Here is a 20,667-nt window from a genome sequence, read left to right as displayed (position 1 = left end):
ACTTTAGTTATACTCTGCCCATACTCCACCCATATTCTTCCCATTCTCAGTTATACTTCACCCATATTTCACCCATACTCCACCCGTACTCTTCCCATACTCCACCTATACTCCACCTAGACTGCAGGTATACTCCACCTGTACTCTCCCCATTCTCAGTTATACTCCACCCCTATTTCACCCAAGCTTCGGATTTACTCCACCCATACTTCAGATATACTCCACCTATACTCTCCCCATACTCTACCTGTATTCACCCCTTGCTCCACCCATATTTTACCCATATTCCTCTTGTATTCTCCCCATACTCCACCTATACTCCACCTTGACTGCAGGTATACTCCACCCATACTCCACCTGTACTCTCCCCATTCTCAGTTATACTCCACCCCTATTTCACCCAAGCTTCGGATTTACTCCACCCATACTTCAGATATACTCCACCTATACTCTCCCCATACTCTACCTGTATTCACCCCTTGCTCCACCCATATTTTACCCATATTCCTCTTGTATTCTCCCCATACTTCACCAATACTCCACGCATATTTTACCCATACTCCACCCATACTCCTTCTGTACTTCAGTTATACTCCACCCAAATTTTACCCATACTCCACCTATACTTTAGATAAACTCACATTACATATTACTCAATATACCTATACTTCACCCATACTTCAGCTATACTCCACCAGTACTCCACCCAGGAGTTCAGTTGTACTCCACCCAGAGTTTTGTTATACTCCACCTGTACTCTCCCCATACTTCAGTTATACTCCACCTATATTTCACCCCTACTTCAGATATACTTCACCAATACGCTACTACCCAGACTTCAGTTATACACCACCAATGCTTCAACCATATTCTATTCATACTCTCCCCATACTTCACCTATTCCGCACCCATACTCTCCTTATCCTCCATTCATACTCCACCCACACTCCACCCATATTCTACTCATATTCTCTTTATACTCCACCCATACTCTGCCCATACTCCACCAAATGTTTTATTTTACACGTCATTTACACTCTAACTCACCCGAACGTCTTTGTAAAGTCGCAGCGAGGTTTGATTGAGCATGAAGTATCGATCGTTAAAATTTCCTGCACTTAAACTCCAACTCTTCTCCTCCCGAAACTTCAACATGCCGTGCTTCGTCGCATCCACTTTACTGGCTGTAAACACACATACACACACACACACACACACACACACACAGATTTAATACACAAAACACTACAAGATATTAATTCTCTGTGATTCTCCTTATTGGTGTAAGGTTCTACAGTCAGGATCTGTCATGGCATAGGCAGGTATGGTATTGGTAGTTTTTTCTTTATGGGGACCTGACAAATGTCCCCACAGGGAGCTAAACCCTTACACACACACACACACACACACACACAGAGGTGAGTTGTACCCAGGTAGATGAGCATGGCCTCCATGGCGCTGTGCTTCTTCACCAGCAGGTGACTGTCGGTCCCTAAGGAGTGGAAGATGGGTAACACCCGCTCCTGATAATGCAGGGGGCGCTCTGAGAGACCGAGAGGTCAAGGAAGGAGCAAACACAAAGAAATAAAGTTAATGAATGTAAATAACCTAAGCAAATAAATAAACAGACAGATCCAAAAGTACCAGATCTTACCGGTCTCCTCTTTCTCATTAATCTCGAAGCAGCACCAGTAATCTTTCTCTTTAATGTTGATCTTTCTCCGGTCCAGGATTTCGAACGTTAACTCGGCTGCCGTCATCGTCGCCGGGACCTACGGGCCGACGTTTCAGCAGAAGGAAAACATTAACATTAGGAACATTCTGACAAAAGCTAACATGAGGGCAGATTTGGGCATCTCAAGCGGTCAACTTTTGGAAGTGCTAATAGGATGGGGTTTTAATGAAGGGTAAAATGGATAAAAATTTAGCTTTGGCTACAAAATGATTTTTCCCTGCAGTAATACCTGAAGTAACCTTTTATTTTTTAGGAATGATTATTTCTCTGTACATTTTTGTTTGTTCTGCGCCACTAAAGAAACGCACACAATTTTATTATTCACATTTTTGTTCATATTTATTACATTAATGAAGATAAATCCTCAGTTCTTTGCTGTCTGGATTCCACAAGTCTATGCAAACGTGAATCTAGGTATTTTAAAACTTGTATAGAGCATGTAAAAGGTGATAATTTACCTTAACGTGCTGCTCGGTCATCTCTTTTTTCTCCTCCAGATACACCGTACAAATAAAATCCTGCAAACGATTATTAATAAAGAGAAATAAATCAGTTCTGTTCATTAAAAAAATACTAAGATAATTCTAGATGTGTTAATAAAGAAGAGTCCAAACAAACCCCTGTGAGATCTCATTTCTCAGAATGAAGGGAACTTGAAATGGTGCTGAATCTACCCAGGAGTGCTATAATTTCTCCAGGGGCTCACATATTTCAGCCCCACGCATTAATAACATTTGTATAAAACCAAACCGAATCGGGTTTTTGTCCTTCCTGATGCAACTATTCTGGGCTTAAGACCGGCACTAAAGGTGCACTTATAGGTGCACTTCACATACCCTCATGCACCTTCTGTATTTGTGAGCCCAGTCAGGGAATCTAACTACCGGAACCTGTGGCTCCTGCAAAATTAATAATATTCTTCCAATATTGTGATTCTAGAATGAGACGTCTAAACACTTTGGCCACTAATAAGGAAATAATTAACTTAACATTCATGATGCATCAACCTTTACTAATCACATGTGAAAAGGTTTTGTCTTTATGAGACACCGAATACTGAGAACCTCACCCCTCCTGGTCCACTTTTAGGGTTCAGGTTGTCTCTCAGCTTGATGATGTACATGATCTCATCAAGCTGCTTCTTCAACTGCTGTTCATTAACCTGCAGCACACACACACACACACACACACACACACACACACACAGGGTGGGGTTACTTACTGTTCAGAGACACACACACTTTTATTCATTTAAATCCATATTAAGTTTATATTTGTATTGTATCAGTCTCACCACCAGGGGGCGAAACGTGATGAAGCGTCTGAACTGATTTGTACAAAGTTGAGACGTGGCTATAACAGTCTGAGCCCGCTCAATTTTGGGTTTTAGATTATTTATTTATTTATTAGGGTTTTAACGTCATGTTTTACACACTTTGGTTACATTCATGACAGATTCATCAGTTCAAGTTTAATATCAAACACAGTCATGCACAATTTTGTACCTCCAATTAACTTGACTGCACGACTTTGTATTGTGAGAGGAAACCGGAGCTCCCGGAGGAAACCCAAACAGACCTGGGGATACTCATACATGCAAACTCCACACAGAAAGGACCTGAACCGTTCCACCTGGGAATCAAACCCAGGACCTTTTTGCTGTGAGGCGACAGTGCTACCCACCGAGCCACCGAGCCACTCAAAAGGTTTTAGATAGAGCTGGAGTGATATGATACGTATATATACAGACTCACGTTGAAGATGGGGATGTAGTGCTGGATGAGATCCTCCACCACGCGTCCTGCCGTGTAGTCTTTACCGTCCGTCTGGAACAGAGTCGGCCCGAACACGATGGCCAGGTTATGAACGTTCATCTGGTTCAGTTCTGAGAACCTCTGTACCCTGAACACACACAAGCCATGCACAGGGTTCAAATCTGCACAAACCACTACCTTCATTTTAGAAAGAGGAAGGAGTTAAAAAAAAGGAAGTGTGTGTTCCTGCAGCTCTGGGACTCGAGTCCGGTGGGGAAAATCATTTTTTCTCTTTTTTTGTTTTCTCTTTGTGCACTCTGGTGAATTCTGCCAATTGCACACCTTCCTTGGTGGCGGGTTAGTGCTGCAGGCCATTACAAGCCTCTTCAGTCAGGAGAGAAGCTGCCAGTCGCTTCTTTACCCCAACCAGCAGGGCATTCATACAAAAAAAACCATTCTTTCTTGTTCTTTCTATCTTGGACTTGTAAGCATTAATGTAGAATGTAAATGTGAGTGATAGGGTAATTTATAGAAGGTGTGTGTTTATATACAGTGTGTGTGTGTGTGTGTGTGTGTGTGTGTAGTACCAGTATAAGTGATTGACGAGGGTACGTAGTGAAGCTTTATTCACTCGAGGCAGATTCTCAAACAAGAGCTGATACTGGGATATCTTCCTGCTTTCATCTGAATCAGCTACACAAAACAAAACACAGCAATCATTTAACACAAGTGGCCACCAGGGGTCCAAGCACCATCGGGCAGGTGTGTGTGTGTGTGTGTGTGTGTACCTGTAGTGCTGAGCCATTCATGAGCCTGGGGGCCGAACAGTCCCTCCTCGATGGATCTGAAGAACCGCTTGAGAACGTTGGAAACGTCGTCCACCTGGTGCTCGCCCTTCTTCAGCTTTACGGATCTGGCGTCGCTCCTGAAGGCCTCGAGCAGGGCGGTGATCTTACTGTTCACGCCACTCTTGCGGTAGATTCCTTCTGCTGTCAGTCCTGCACCAGACACACACAGATCAGACCGATTACTCAAACCTGCGGCGTTACCGAGGTCAGGATCCACTGTCTGACAGCGACACGTTGTTGTTACAGTGTTAGATAACGTTCAACACAGCAACAACGAGCCAACAGACACAAAATATGCAGCAGAAGAATCAGCAGAGTCACCGTGAATCACGTCTGTGTGTTCAGAGTCTGCAGAGTCTAATCTAATCTAATCTAATTTAATCTAATCAGTCCCAGCAGGAACATGTGATCGCAAGAATTCATAACAATTCAGCCAAACATCGAGTATTCACAGGACTGAAGTGCTGATATCATGCAAAACACTTGGACCATTATTCCTTCTCCACATCACATTCACCAACCTCAAAAAACATATTTCCACAGCTCCAGAGTGTAGTGGTGGTGTGCTTTTAACCTCTCTAATCCCCAAAGCTCTTTATTTGCCTTTATTTGTTAGATATACATCTACACGTGTACAGTACGATGAAATTCTTTGTCCGTGTATCCCAGTTTGTTTTGGAAGCTAGGGTCAGAGCACAGGGTCAGCCAACCCTGGAGCAGACAGGGTTTAGGGCCTTGCTCAAGGGCCCAACAGAGCAGAGCCTGGATCTTCCGACTGATAGCCCAAAGCTCTACCCACTAGTCTACCACTGTTCCTTTTATGACTGTGCCATAAAAGCATGGTCCATAAAGATAACGTTTGATGAGTCTGGCGTGGAGGAACTTTGGTGCCTTGAACGAGTCCTGACCTCAGCCCTGGTGGATGAACTGGAACATCGATTGGTAGCCAAGCCTTTTTGGTCAACAAAAACAACTGAACTGCCAGTAATTGTAACATTTTTTGGAAGCCGCTCCAAAACAGTAAAGATCTTCACAGCTGCAGACGGGTTGAAAGGTGGTGAATGGGTGCAACTTTATGTTAATGCCCATGGTCTTTGAAATAGTACTTTTAACAGTGTAATAAATGTCCTATTGGAAGTGTGTTTACCGCACTGTGTGACGTAGGAAATGCAGCGATCCACTATAACCGGTATATCGGTCTCGATGAGCTGCTGCTGACTCAGCGTATCTCCAGAACTTCCAGCAGCCCTCTGGATTGCCGCCGCCCAGCCGTGAAAATCCAGCTTCCTCTCGCCCTCGATGTACAGAGTCCTGACGACAGGGAGGAACGACGTTAGAGACGAAAACAAACAACAGGATCACAGATAATGAAGTGTAATTAATCTACACCTCACCTGCCCCTCTCCACCAGCACTAGAACTTCATTATCCCTCGCTGCGAGGAACACAGGAAGAAAAATGAATAATGAATTTACTGTGGCGTAAAGCAACACATCAAAACATCAATTAAATACTTTAATAACATCGCACATCTTTAACTATAGCGCCAAAAGTATATGGACACTTCCAGCATGACGGTCTCCCTGTGAATAAAAACATGGTCTGCACAGAGCTCAAACATCAACCCTACAGAACACCTGTGGGAAGAATTGGAATGCTGACTGTAAGTCACTGCCTGACCATAATTTGCCTTTTCCCCCAGTCTAGTCATTTCCAATTCCCTGTTGTAACTTCTATGCTGTTGACCCATTCCTGTGCTGGCTGAGGAGAGCCGCAGCCTAGCACATGCCCCTCTGACATGCTTCTTGACACCAACCAGCGGAGGATTCTCACACAGAGAGACGCACCTTCCCTCTCACAGACACACCCCGTTGGATCTGTTAGACCGGCGCCCTGTAAGACTGGCAGTGCTACAGCAAGTAGCAAATTCCCACAGACATAAGAGTGAAGGGAAGTATATTTAATCCTCCTGTATCTAAAACTTTTAACAGGCAGTGTTTCTCTACTTGAAAATAATAGCTCTAGCAGTGTTTCAGTGGAGTCCCAGAGCCTTAGAAATGGTTTTGTCACTGTTTTTCATTGCAGCTGTTAAATAGTGGTAAAGTGTTCCTGTAGAAATTTTAAGCTGAAGTTTAAGATATGTGAGATTGGTGGGGTTTGGTGGTTTTTGTCTGTAACCCTGAACCATTATGACTTACAGAGTTCGAGGAGTTTTTGGAGGTGGATGCGATCCCTCCCGTTACTCTCCTCCAGACAGACGTGCAGGGTGGAGTTCTCCAGACAAAACCAGCCCACTCTCCAGCTCTCCAAAGTCAGAGTGTCTTTATAACGTAGACGGCCGATCCTCTCGAAATCCTTCTGCAGCAGCTCCTCGGCACACGCCGGAATAAACGACTGAACGTAGAGAGAAAGAAAGATCGACCCGGATCATCTCAGCTCAGTTTTAATAATCACCTATCATTACAGACGACCTAAAGGAACGTCTGTTGAGCCATATAGCCTCTCTAAACCCAGCGTGGACCTCCTGTACACCAATTCAGACAACTCACACACCAATTTGAGGACTTCTATCTATGAGGACTCTTTAAACTTCAATCACACATCAAATTGGACATCCCCAACCCAAATTTGAACCTCTCTCAGATCAGTCTTGATGCCTCCTGGACCAATTCAGACTCCTACCACTTACCACCAAATTTAAACCACTGCTGACCCCAAATCTGACTCTCTTCATCTTAATTCGGACCACTCCAACTCCAAATTCAAGTCCTGCCACCACAATTCAGAAATCTGGACTTCTAACACCCTGGACTCTGGAGCGAAAGTGCTTTTTACCTTGCCAATGGATTTGACCCACTCCCTCATGGTTTCAGGATTGTCGGTCCCGAACAGGTAAAGACGTTCAGCATCAGAGTAGATCTCAAACGTTTGATCAAACCTGAAAGAAACAGGAAATACAAAGTCTATTAAATAAAAAATATATATATTTTAATCTTTGTTGAACTGCAGCTTCAGATGAACCATTGACTCTTTTTATATTGTGGTTAAACCATTTTATTCCGGGAAGGGAAGCAGACAAACACAAGCCAGACCAGTGGTGGATTGTTACAGAAAGCATTAACATGTATGGAAGAACACACTACACTCTCTGTACTCCTCCACCACTCTTCCCATGAAGTCACGGTCGCAGCGACATGAAAGTTTACATCCCATCCGGCGCTTCTCTTCTCAGACATGACCGAGTATTTCTGTTAACTGCCCTGCCAAGTAGATGGCACCCCGGGGTCCTGAGTTTAGGAGTGGTATCAGACCACTGCACCACCTAATGTCCGAACACATGAATGATACCCAAGTGTAAAACATTTCATCCAGACTGACCAACAGGTACGTACCCATGAGTCTCAGGTGGGTTGACGGCCAGACAAACGATCTCGTGCATCTTCAGTCCCCCGTTGGGCGTGGCAGTCTTATCACTCTCATAGTAGTTAAAGTTACCATCGTTCAGCACACACCACCTCCTACTGAACTCTGATACACACACACACACACACAGAGACGAGATTTTATTCAATCCTGTTAAGTCCGAACATCTCGGCCAATTTATTCAGTTACAGTTGTTTTAACCTCCACAAATCAAGTCCTCATTCTTCTGGACATGGTAAACAGTCTGGTAACCAGTAAACTCACCTTCTTTATTCTTCCGTTCCGTGATTGGTCGAGCCATGGATGCAGTCTTGAACAGGAAGCCATTGTGAGTGATGGAGGGCGGAGCCATGTAGTGCTCTGTATGCATGGCCAGCTTCAGATCTGACCTCGGGATCTCTGTGGAGACACAAGGTGCATTCCAATCACCCCAGTAGTTCCCTGTACTAGTGAAGTTGACTATGTAGGGAGTAAAAGTGTTCAGTTGAAGGAAATGTCAAACTGCGTAGGTAATCGTAAGTGACTGTTTATAACTACGCAGGAAGTTTACCCATCATCAGTGGGTTAAGACAGCCAGCGCATTATCTGAGCACAGCAAACTGTATGAGAGAGATTATATCTGACTAATAAACTAATAGGTGCATGTGCAGAACTGGATGAGCCTCATGTGCAAATCCACAAAAAATAAGGGGTCAAGGGACTATGTATGCGTCAGAGGGGGCGAGAAGCAGGCAAATATACCCCCCTCGAATGCAATCGGGATTCCCAGTATCAGAAGACTAATTGGCTACGCTCAATCTGAAGAAAAAAGGGGATGAAATGCATAAATAAATAGGAAACTGAAGTTCCCTTATAGTCGAGATCACATGATTAGTGGGCAGCACTGTGTTGGGGCCATGTGGAATGGAATGCAGCCCCACAGCGAAGCTCCGCCCCCCTGAAGGAATACTGACCTGTGTTGCGGTTCTGCTTGAGGAAGGCGCCCTGCAGCTTCTGACCGTGGTGCATGGCCAGGTCGAGGGGAGAGGGGAATTCTGGGATACACGTGTCGCAGTTCACATCGGCGCCGCAAAACACGAGGGCGAGAGTCTCGAAGACGTCATTGGACTGCACGTTAATACTCAGCGCCTACGGAAACAGAGACAACAAGACAAACATGATGACAATGCATCGTAAGTGTACGCAAATAAAATCTCCTAAACATAAAGGCTTTACTTGCTCATTAAAATCTTCACAAATACCACCCAGCATCACTGAGACCTCGAGTTCAAATCTATCAGCCTGTCCAGGCATCTAACCAAAATGTAAGGGATTTGATTTATTTTATATAACTGATTTTATACAACTGTTAGAAATGGGTTTGTTGAAACGCCTGAACTCAGTAATTAGTCCACATACTTCTGGCCAAATAGTGTGTGTGTGTGTGTGTGTGTGTGTCAAGATTAGTCAGAATAAAATCTGAGCCGCTCAGATTGTGTAGGTGGTGCGTGTTTTTACAGCTGAACTAAAGCAGGACAGCAAACGACCTTTCCTCTCTAACACACACACACACACACACACACACACACACACACACACTAACACGAAACACACACATACACACAAACACACACACAGTACCACACAGACACATAAAACACTAACACACACACAGTAACACACAGACACATAAAACACAAACACACAGTAACACAGACACATGAAAAACACACACACGAAAAACACACACACACACACACAGATTAACCCCCTCACATACAGTGACTAACCCCCCCCAAACACACACACACACACACACACACACAGTACCGCCCAGTGACGGACTACATGCCAGAGATGTTTGAGGCAGGTACAGACAGGTGTGACCACTCACATAGCTTTAGTGAATGATTAGCTTTGGAAAATAATCCATCGTGGTTTGCTGTAAGTACTTAGGACAATTAGTTAGTAAATGTTTGATTGAAATGGGTATATGGCAGGTATCATAGTGGAGGAGCTTCTAATGCACGTACCACACAGCTCAGTGGTCAATTCCTATTGGTAATCGCAACATCGCTTAAACTTGGCTCAACTTGGCTCAAACCTGCCCACTTTGAGTCGCCAACATTCGCGCTCGCTTCTATCGCAGGAATCATCAGCTCTAACTAAAAGTGAATCACATTTGGACGCTTTGTCACATCACATCGCTGCAGAGGAACACACTACACTAAAGTATTCTTCCACTACTCGTGCAGGCACCTCGACCCGACAGTAGGTGTCAGTGCCGCAGCAGCCGTGGCACCGATCAGATTCAAACCTGTAACAGCCTGTCGCACCACCCAAGCACAGGTGTACTATTTACAACTTAACAGCTGTCCTGAAATAAGGTATTGATACTCACCTGCCAGCCAATCAGAAACCAGGATTTTACGTGACTATAACTTAATATAAAAATATAAAATGGATGGAAAGAAGAAATAACAGCCGTCTGTCTAACAAACACTCACATGCTGCCATGTCTCATAGTCATGTGTGAGACACACACACACACACACACAGTGAGGAACCGAGGGTGGTAAAAACAAAGCCGTCCATTGAGAAATGTGCTGTGGCTCTAAACAAAGAATGAGAGACGCTCGACCATTCCGTCATTCCTCCTCCATTATCTCCATCTTTCAGTTTCATCCCCCCTCTCTCTTTCTCGCGTCTATAGCTTTGGTTTGTTCTCTCAGGGTACTTTCAAGAGTCAGGGTTTCTCCTGTCATCGTAAATTTAAGGTGGGTAACCAAGTGTTGTTTGCCACCTTAAAAAAACATTCCAGATCTGTTCTGCTTACATAATACGGCCAAAAAGTGTCACCATAAGCGTGACAGAAATCCCATTTCAAAACAAGACTGTTAATATAGGGTTTGCACCTGTATTAGCCTTTTAACTCTGTTTTAGAGTGTGTCTGTCATGTTTAAAGAACTGTGTGTGTGTGTGTGTGTGTGTGTGATCTGTACAAGAATGTAAAAAATAAATGACAATCACTTTTCTACATCGTCACCTTCCGATGCATTTTTCCAGCGTCGTACCAACTTTTTAATGCCGTCAGTACAACATGTGTTTGGTTGAGCGAGTAGCCACTGATGCAGCGCTGCTTTCACATCATCATCACATGATGATCTTCTTCCCCTTAAAGCTTCTTTGAGCATCCAAAAAGGTGGAGATCAGATGGAGCTAAATCAGGACTATAAGCGTCTCTCAGACACGAACGATTACTCCTCCTCCCTCCTACACCCTCACTGCTTATAACCAAAATATAAAAGTGCTGAAACTTTTCGAAAATCCCTCGTACAACCTCAAGCAACTGAGAGTCGCGTGAACTGACTGTGAACTTACTCAGCAAGGAACAAAATCTACACAAACACACAAATGTGTCACGCTGAGCACAATTAATATCACATGTTGCTGCGTTCCAAACTGCTATTCAAGCAACTCTATTCTGACAGCCGCAGCTAGGGGGCAGTGTAGAGAGCGTGTGTATCTTCTATACTCAGTGTGTGAGTGCGTTTATCTCCGGTTTGTCATGAATCAGGGTTAGTTCAGCGTTCATTATTCATTCAGCAGTTAAGCAAAAGTGTAAACGCACTTTCAGGATTGACTTGTGAGTCAAGCGCCCCCCTACTGATGCTTTTAACCTCCACGGCGACTTAACGATGCTTGTTAATTACAAAAAGGTCACATTCATGTTTTTCTTCTTACTGTTTTTGTTTGTAAGCTATCAAATTTCTTCCTGTGTTTGACAGAGACAAAATCAAAATCCTTCCACAATTACTAGCACTTCTTCTTTACGTATTAATCATTACCTAAAAATACCTCAAACTCTGATTCAATACCATGCTTAGTGCCAATCACACCCAAACATATAAGCAAGCAAGCAAGCAAGCAAAAACACACACACACACACTGCATTTAACCTGACCCAAATAGCTCAAATCTGAGGAACTGAGAAGCGAATAAAATGCCAACCTGTTGCAATCCACACACACACTTTTATACACACTTATTAAAAGGAAAATAACACACACACACACACAACTTACCCGAGTGTGTACACTGTTAGTCCGTTAGATCCATCATAGGTACATGTTATAACCCAAAAACAACCAACACTTCAGATACACAAACACCACACACACTCTGTATACACACCACACACAATACACACTCTGTACACACACACCCCAGACACTTGACACGGACTGGACACTGCGAGGGAGAACAGAGAAATGTGAAGTGGAGGAATGTGAAGTGGGCGGGTTCAGGAAAAAAGGGGGCAGGAGCAAAACCCCAAACTCCTCCAGTAAAGCAACACTGGTGCCAGAGTGTAGGTGTGGCATTAGCACAGCTGAATCAACAAAGCAGCATGCAAAGAGGAGGAGTGATATTTCACTTTCTGTCTGTCTGGGTTATACGAGTAAAATCAAAGCAAAATAAAAAACCCACTGTTTATACTACGATAGAAAAGCAAGTGTGGGGTCCGGACAGTTTGGAATGTTCTCACTGTGTCCACATGGGATTTACTTCGGGTAATTAGATTTCCCCCATCTCCCAAAAACCTGCACGTGCTTAATGTTTCCAGGAAGCACAGGACTCACTGCAACCTAGACCAGGACATAGCGTTTAGTAAAATGTCTCTATAGAGTGGAACAGTGGCTGTACACACACATTAGGGGAGGTGTGTGCCAGCCTGTGGCCCTTCTCAGCCAATGTAGATGCCATATATGTGGTGAGGTACAGAAATGTAGTGAGGAATTGGATATGTCTAAATTTGACGGGAAAAGGAAGGGACGAGAATGGCATTTAAAGCCCAAGAACTGTTCACCAGGAGCTTCTGTGGTCGAGCAGTTGTATGCAAGCTTAAGCTCACTGTGCACGATGCAGAGTCATGACCAGAGTGGTGTAATAAACACTGCTACTGGACTCTCGAGCAGTGGAAACTTTACTGGTATAATTGTGGCAATAGTTTGTGGAAGGTATGGATCAGTGCTCGACCCCTCTGGTGCTCCTGTGGCTGAACAGACGTGAACCTGCTGTGTTTAGGCTGTTCTGGGGCAGTTTCATCTCCTTCCACAGTTTTTGTAGACCACGTTCTCTCTGATCCTCAGCAGAAACTTAATTCAGTGACGATTTCTCAACTTTTTACCGCTTTTTGTTTTCAGAGCTGTAAACTTTCCTCCCGCGCTCGATTACTCTCTCCTCATGTACAGTCTGTGGGAATTTGAGCGTGGGAGGAAGTCTGGAGGAAACAAAGACCACCAACAAGCACAAACATCAGGATGATCTGGTGTATATATACATGTATGTGCACTCGTATGGAGAGGTTAGTGCACCACAGACCTCAAGTAAACCACAAAGTGTCATCAGGTGTTTCCTGTATCTGCACACAGGGCATTCCCCAAACTGTTCGCGCACAATTACTGTTTATTTGCTGATGTTTAATAGAATTACAGCATTATAAGAAACAACATGAACAAATAAAGTGACTGAACCAATTAATATTGAACCAGAATGAATCTACATAATGAATCTGAATAATGAGTCTAAATAGTGAATCTGAATAATGAATCTGAATAGTGAATCTGAAAAGTGAATTTGATTAATGAATCTGAATAATGAATCAGAATAATGAATCAGATTAATGAATCTGAATAGTGACTCTGCATAGTGAATCTGAATAATGAATCAAATTAATGAATCAGAAAAAGTGAATCTAAATAATGAATCTGAATAATGAATCAGAATTGAGTGATGTGATTCATGAGGATCATTTCTAATTGGTTCTATCTGCTCAAGCTGAACATGGTCAATCCTGCTCTCAAATTACAATGTTTTAGTTCCTGTGTGTGTGTGTGTGTGTGTGTGTGTGTGTGTGTGTGTGTGTCCATCTATATGTGAGTGTCTCCATGTGTGGATCAGTTCTCCAGATGTTTTTACACATAACTATTCAAGATGATGTAGTTGTTGTGCAGTAGTGTGTAGCTGTAGTGCAGCAGTGTGTAGCTGTAGTGCAGCCATGTGTAGTAATTGTGCAGCAGTGTGTAGTTGTGTAGGAGTGTGTAGCTGTTGTGTAGCAGTGTGTAGTTGTGTAGCAGTGTGTACTGGTTGTGCAATAGTGTGTAGTTGTTGTGTAGCAGTGTGTAGTTGTTGTGTAGCAGTAGCGTGTAGTTGTTGTGTAGCAGTACTGTGTAGTTGTACAGCAGTGTGTACTGGTTGTGTAATAGTGTGTAGTTGTTGTGTAGCAGTAGTGTGTAGTTGTTGTGTAGCAGTACTGTGTAGTTGTTGTGTAGCAGTACTGTGTAGTTGTACAGCAGTGTGTACTAGTTGTGTAGCAGTGTGTAGTTGTTGTGTAGCAGTAGTGTGTAGTTGTTGTGTAGCAGTACTGTGTAGTTGTACAGCAGTGTGTACTAGTTGTGTAGCAGTAGTGTGTAGTTGTTGTGTAGCAGTACTGTGTAGTTGTTGTGTAGCAGTACTGTGTAGTTGTACAGCAGTGTGTACTAGTTGTGTAGCAGTGTGTAGTTGTTGTGTAGCAGTAGTGTGTAGTTGTTGTGTAGCAGTACTGTGTAGTTGTACAGCAGTGTGTACTGGTTGTGCAATAGTGTGTAGTTGTTGTGTAGCAGTAGTGTGTAGTTGTTGTGTAGCAGTAGTGTGTAGTTGTTGTGTAGCAGTACTGTGTAGTTGTACAGCAGTGTGTACTAGTTGTGTAGTAGTGTGTAGTTGTTGTGTAGCAGTAGTGTGTAGTTGTTGTGTAGCAGTACTGTGTAGTTGTACAGCAGTGTGTACTAGTTGTGTAGCAGTGTGTAGTTGTTGTGTAGCAGTGTGTAGTTGTTGTCTAGCAGTAGTGTGTAGTTGTGCGGCAGTCTGAAGCTGTTGTTGTCTTCTTACATTGTCGAGTTCTTTCTGGTTGCCGAACAGCGGGTGGTAGCGGCGGTATTTGCCCTCTCTGTATTTGGCGTTGATGAAGCGTCGGCGCTCCTCACTGCTGCTGAGCGCATTCAGCGCCTCACTGGGAGGGACGTTTGCTGCCCAAAACTGATTGGCCCGGTCATTACCCAGTTCCAGAAACAACTGGAGCAAGTAAGGAAAGAAAAACAAGTCAGTGACTAGAACTAGTATCAAGACTAGTTTTACTAGTCACCTAATAAATAGACTTGTATCATACCTGTATTAGATCATCTGTCCACACCTTTCTGTCCATTTTCAGGCTCCGTACTTTGGATATACTGGGACCCAGACCACGGTGAACTCCTATAATAAAGAAAATAAAGAAAAACCTAATTTAACCTAATTTGTTTTCACCAACAATATTTCAAATAAAAAAAATTACAACCAAACCAACAAGCTGTAAATACTGTAGTTAATTTAAACGCTAGAGTTAAATTACAGTAGTTACAGACTGTAGTTAGTTAAACGCTATAGTTTAGTTACATGCTGTAGTTAAGTTACAGGCTGTAGTTAAGTTACAGGCTGTATTTAGGTTACAGGCTGTAGTTTAGTTACATGCTGTAGTTAAGTTACAGGCTGTAGTTAGGTTACAGGCTGTATTTAGGTTACAGGCTGTAGTTTAGTTACATGCTGTAGTTAAGTTACAGGCTGTAGTTAGGTTACAGGCTGTATTTAGGTTACAGGCTGTAGTTTAGTTACATGCTGTAGTTAGGTTACAGGCTGTATTTAGGTTACAGGCTGTAGTTTAGTTACATGCTGTAGTTTAGTTACATGCTGTAGTTAAGTTACAGGCTGTAGTTTAGTTACATGCTGTAGTTAAGTTACAGGCTGTAGTTAAGTTACAGGCTGTAGTTAGGTTACAGGCTGTATTTAGGTTACAGGCTGTAGTTTAGTTACATGCTGTAGTTAAGTTACAGGCTGTAGTTTAGTTACATGCTGTAGTTAAGTTACAGGCTGTAGTTAGGTTACAGGCTGTAGTTAAGTTACAGGCTGTAGTTAAGTTACAGGCTGTAGTTAAGTTACAGGCTGTAGTTTAGTTACATGCTGTAGTTAAGTTACAGGCTGTAGTTAGGTTACAGGCTGTATTTAGGTTACAGGCTGTAGTTTAGTTACATGCTGTAGTTAAGTTACAGGCTGTAGTTTAGTTACATGCTGTAGTTAAGTTACAGGCTGTAGTTAGGTTACAGGCTGTAGTTAGGTTACAGGCTGTAGTTTAGTTACATGCTGTAGTTTAGTTACATGCTGTAGTTAAGTTACAGGCTGTAGTTAAGTTACAGGCTGTAGTTAGGTTACAGGCTGTAGTTAAGTTACATGCTGTAGTTTAGTTACATGCTGTAGTTAAGTTACAGGCTGTAGTTAAGTTACAGGCTGTAGTTAGGTTACAGGCTGTAGTTAAGTTACAGGCTGTAGTTTAGTTACATGCTGTAGTTTAGTTACATGCTGTAGTTAAGTTACAGGCTGTAGTTAGGTTACAGGCTGTAGTTAGGTTACAGGCTGTAGTTAAGTTACAGGCTGTAGTTAAGTTACAGGCTGTAGTTTAGTTACATGCTGTAGTTAAGTTACATGCTGTAGTTAAGTTACAGGCTGTAGTTAGGTTACAGGCTGTAGTTAGGTTACAGGCTGTAGTTAAGTTACAGGCTGTAGTTAAGTTACAGGCTGTAGTTTAGTTACATGCTGTAGTTAAGTTACAGGCTGTAGTTAGGTTACAGGCTGTAGTTAGGTTACAGGCTGTAGTTTAGTTACATGCTGTAGTTTAGTTACATGCTGTAGTTAAGTTACAGGCTGTAGTTAAGTTACAGGCTGTAGTTAGGTTACAGGCTGTAGTTAAGTTACAGGCTGTAGTTAGGTTACAGGCTGTAGTTAAGTTACAGGCTGTAGTTAAGTTACAGGCTGTAGTTAGGTTACAGGCTGTAGTTAAGTTACAGGCTGTAGTTAAGTTACAGGCTGTAGTTTAGTTACATGCTGTAGTTAAGTTACAGGCTGTAGTTAGGTTACAGGCTGTAGTTAAGTTACAGGCTGTAGTTAAGTTACAGGCTGTAGTTAAGTTACAGGCTGTAGTTTAGTTACATGCTGTAGTTAAGTTACAGGCTGTAGTTAGGTTACAGGCTGTATTTAGGTTACAGGCTGTAGTTTAGTTACATGCTGTAGTTAAGTTACAGGCTGTAGTTTAGTTACATGCTGTAGTTAAGTTACAGGCTGTAGTTAGGTTACAGGCTGTAGTTAGGTTACAGGCTGTAGTTTAGTTACATGCTGTAGTTTAGTTACATGCTGTAGTTAAGTTACAGGCTGTAGTTAGGTTACAGGCTGTATTTAGGTTACAGGCTGTAGTTTAGTTACAGGCTGTAGTTAAGTTACAGGCTGTAGTTTAGTTACATGCTGTAGTTAAGTTACAGGCTGTAGTTAGGGTACAGGCTGTATTTAGGTTACAGGCTGTAGTTTAGTTACATGCTGTAGTTTAGTTACATGCTGTAGTTAAGTTACAGGCTGTAGTTAGGTTACAGGCTGTATTTAGGTTACAGGCTGTAGTTTAGTTACAGGCTGTAGTTAAGTTACAGGCTGTAGTTTAGTTACATGCTGTAGTTAAGTTACAGGCTGTAGTTAGGTTACAGGCTGTAGTTTAGTTACATGCTGTAGTTAGTTAAACGCTATAGTTTAGTTACATGCTGTAGTTAAGTTACAGGCTGTAGTTAGGTTACAGGCTGTATTTAGGTTACAGGCTGTAGTTTAGTTACAGGCTGTAGTTAGGTTACAGGCTGTAGTTTAGTTACATGCTGTAGTTAAGTTACAGGCTGTAGTTAGGGTACAGGCTGTAGTTAATACAGTAGTTAGGTTACAAACTGTAGTTAGGTTAGTTAGATTATAGACTATAGTTAGGTTGTAGTTAGGTTAGTTAGGTTAGAAGCTGTAGTTAGGTTCGTAAGGTCGTATGCTGTAGTTTAATTAGTATATTTGTTTGTGTAATCGTTTGTTGTATTTCAGCTATAAACTACTGGTTACCTGCACAGCGTTTGCAGAAGACCACACCCAGATTGATGGCCGCCCACTCAGGTTTGGCAATATCGCAGTCTGCACATTTCTGATTGGACGGCTCCGCCCATATCTTTTCAGCGACTTCGTAGTTGGAGAGCGCTTCAGCGATGGAGTCTAGCATTGCCTCCATCCACTGTTCCTTCAACTGGTCCGTTTCTGCTACAAAGCTACAACCAGAGAGAAACTCCTTAATCAGGGTGTACATTATTTATATAAACACACTGTCTAATATAAAATAATCTCATTTATCGTGCCTCTGATGTGTAATAAATAAATCAGAAATAGATCTGATTCTTATGGGATAATTTATTATTGTAGTTTAGAACAGAATTTTGGATGGATGGTTGGCTGGACTGATAGATGAATAAATTAATAGATGGGTAGATGAATCAATTGATGGTTGGATGGATGGATGGTAGATAGATGGTTGGATGGATGGATGGATGGATGGATGGTAGATGGATGGATAGATTGATGGTTGGATGGACAGATGAAGGTGTAGCTATGTTGAGTAGATCTGAAGTGGAGATCTAAACAGATATACAGTAAGTTGTAGGTAGACTAACCTGAATGTTCGGTAGGGGGTGGTGAGGTCAAACGCTCTCCTGTCCATGTCCTTAATGTTTCCTACATTCATATCTATAGAGGTGATGCCGATACCCAGCTTATAGTCCTGACACACACACACACACACACATTAACACTACAGGTTAGTGTGTTTAGCAACAAGTTGCACTGAAACAGGTTTGGTGTTTCTGTGATGTTGAAATCAGAAATCAGCTTTACTGTTTCCTTAACACACTGATTACCACCACACACACACATACACATACATTCCTAAACACACCCATGTGTATGGTTGGTTTGTTTGTTTATTGGTTTAATGCCGTTTCAACACATTGGTTACATTCCCCATGTGTATGGTAATCATACACAAAATACACACGACGTACACAGCAGTTATTGAGGTAAGAAATTAAACAACTAAACACAAGTATTATAATTTCTTCAATAGGTGGCGCTCTTACATTTAAATGACTGAGTGTTTGTAAACAGTTTAAGATATTAAACAGAGGTGAGTCAAACGCATTACACGTGATTGGTGCCTGAACCCTACTATGTTATAATAAAAATAATAATAATTATTGACACTGTACCTCAGTATTTTTGTAGAGGAACACTTTGTCCCCACACACCACAGTGTACAGTTTGGAACGCAGGCCTCGGAGCTCCAGGTAGCCTTTCATCTCCGAACTCACACAGGGGTTAAAGGTCATCTCGTTAATGGCCCGAGCTCGAGCTGGAACAACGATATCACGCAGGATCGACACCCACTCGTTTCTCTCGGCTAATGAACACACACATGAACACAGACACACACACACGAACACACACACACACACACACACAAGCTTAAAGAGACCTGCAGTACAATCTGAGATAAAAAGGGTGCGATTATTATTTCACAGCACTGAAATGTGATTATAGTATTTTTAGTAATACAGTATATAGACCAGAGGGGCACACCCTTACTCCAAACTATATATAATAATAATGTAGCTGTACGTGCACTAAGAGGTAAAATATTTCAGATTTTTATACACACACACATAAGCACAACTGTTCTCTGAAGGAGCGAGGCTTCCCACTGATACACAGACTTACATATTATATTACCCACCATTATAGATTATTCAGGATAATTGTAGTGACAGTTCTCACTACGTCAGGAGTTTATTACATTAGATTAGATTAGATTTTATTTTCAGGACGTTTCATTCTTTTAACAAATCTGCATAACCAGAAAGCAGCAATGTTACGTCACTGAAAATTTGCTAATTGAACCACAAAAAGGCTCAAATTTATTCCCCAATTCCCAAATTTATAATCAATAAAAAACCACTGCACTGATGGTGTGGCTTACACCTGCTTACTTCTGATCATGTTTTACTGTACATGAGTGCACTGATGCAGCCAGCAGGACTGGAATTATTTACAGATGCGTTCCAGCTGACAAACAAGGTAAAACTCACTGCTATTAAGTTTACTTAGAGTAAAAACAATAAAGTTACAAAAAATTAATAATCAGACAGAATTTTACTCACAGTCGCTTTCGGCTCGGAACAGGAAGGTCCGGTTATGGGTCACCACCTCAAACTTCTGATCTCCAACACTAACCACGTTTGTGATGGAGGCAGTGGGTATGAATCGTTTTGAATATACATCCTGAGTTTTAAAAAAAGAAAAGCTAATTATTATTCTTATCAATATAGTTTTATAATAATTTTTACAGAAAATAAGTGTATCAGAAAAAGCTAGTAATATTATTATTATTAAATTGTAAATTGAGTAGAAACAATTTAAGTTATAGTAAATACTTTAACTGCCTACTGGCAGTAAAAATATTTAACTAAATCATTTTATAAAATAACTTGCAGTTTCTTGTATTTATTCTTATGTTTTATTTCATAATATTTTTTTCTTTGATAAGAAATCCATTTTCTACTTGTATAAAGTGTTTATATTCTAAAAAATGTATTAGAATTAAAAATAACACGTTATTCACCTTTTCATTGTCGAAGTATCTCATGTAGTCGGCGTCCAGTTTAACCCAGCGGTGCTGATAAATCAGAGATCTGCAAATTAAACAAAAACAGAAAATAAAAGTAATATAAAGGAAAATCTGTTCTGATAACAGCATTTTACATATAATTTTATGTCCTAAAATCATCTAGGCGAAGAAAATTAGGTACTGTGTGTACACAAAAGTGCTAGATTTTTATCTGATAATTAAGATACTATCATACTAAATCTTAATTGCTAAACTGCTATAGTTAGCACTTCTATTTTTAATCAGCTGTGCCTGTGAATCTCCTCCTTTCTGCTGGAACAGCGCCTCCTGCTGTCTGGTT

General features: G+C 41.8%; 1 protein-coding gene across 1 annotated transcript in view; it reads right to left on the bottom strand.

Annotated features, from left to right (window-relative positions):
* LOC134334111 (arf-GAP with Rho-GAP domain, ANK repeat and PH domain-containing protein 1-like) overlaps positions 1–20,667 on the bottom strand; it is a 51,243-nt gene that overhangs the window by 7,965 nt on the left and 22,611 nt on the right. The window contains exons 7-28 of the mRNA XM_063016294.1: positions 20,322–20,391; positions 19,861–19,981; positions 18,913–19,103; positions 18,322–18,428; positions 17,723–17,922; positions 14,943–15,028; positions 14,666–14,848; positions 8,713–8,887; positions 8,024–8,158; positions 7,729–7,864; positions 7,172–7,274; positions 6,535–6,730; positions 5,732–5,771; positions 5,485–5,648; positions 4,278–4,487; positions 4,077–4,182; positions 3,490–3,637; positions 2,805–2,897; positions 2,194–2,253; positions 1,655–1,772; positions 1,430–1,543; positions 1,048–1,184 (exon numbers count right to left, since the gene is read on the bottom strand). Of these exons, the coding sequence (XP_062872364.1) occupies positions 1,048–1,184; positions 1,430–1,543; positions 1,655–1,772; positions 2,194–2,253; positions 2,805–2,897; positions 3,490–3,637; positions 4,077–4,182; positions 4,278–4,487; positions 5,485–5,648; positions 5,732–5,771; positions 6,535–6,730; positions 7,172–7,274; positions 7,729–7,864; positions 8,024–8,158; positions 8,713–8,887; positions 14,666–14,848; positions 14,943–15,028; positions 17,723–17,922; positions 18,322–18,428; positions 18,913–19,103; positions 19,861–19,981; positions 20,322–20,391 (2,893 nt within the window). The remainder of the gene's footprint in view (positions 1–1,047; positions 1,185–1,429; positions 1,544–1,654; positions 1,773–2,193; positions 2,254–2,804; positions 2,898–3,489; positions 3,638–4,076; positions 4,183–4,277; positions 4,488–5,484; positions 5,649–5,731; positions 5,772–6,534; positions 6,731–7,171; positions 7,275–7,728; positions 7,865–8,023; positions 8,159–8,712; positions 8,888–14,665; positions 14,849–14,942; positions 15,029–17,722; positions 17,923–18,321; positions 18,429–18,912; positions 19,104–19,860; positions 19,982–20,321; positions 20,392–20,667) is intronic.

The sequence above is a fragment of the Trichomycterus rosablanca genome, chromosome 20, assembly GCF_030014385.1.
Source record: "Trichomycterus rosablanca isolate fTriRos1 chromosome 20, fTriRos1.hap1, whole genome shotgun sequence".
Taxonomy (NCBI): domain Eukaryota; kingdom Metazoa; phylum Chordata; class Actinopteri; order Siluriformes; family Trichomycteridae; genus Trichomycterus; species Trichomycterus rosablanca.
The sequence above is the reverse complement of the archived record's forward strand: the minus strand, read 5'-3'. Positions and strand labels throughout refer to the sequence as shown.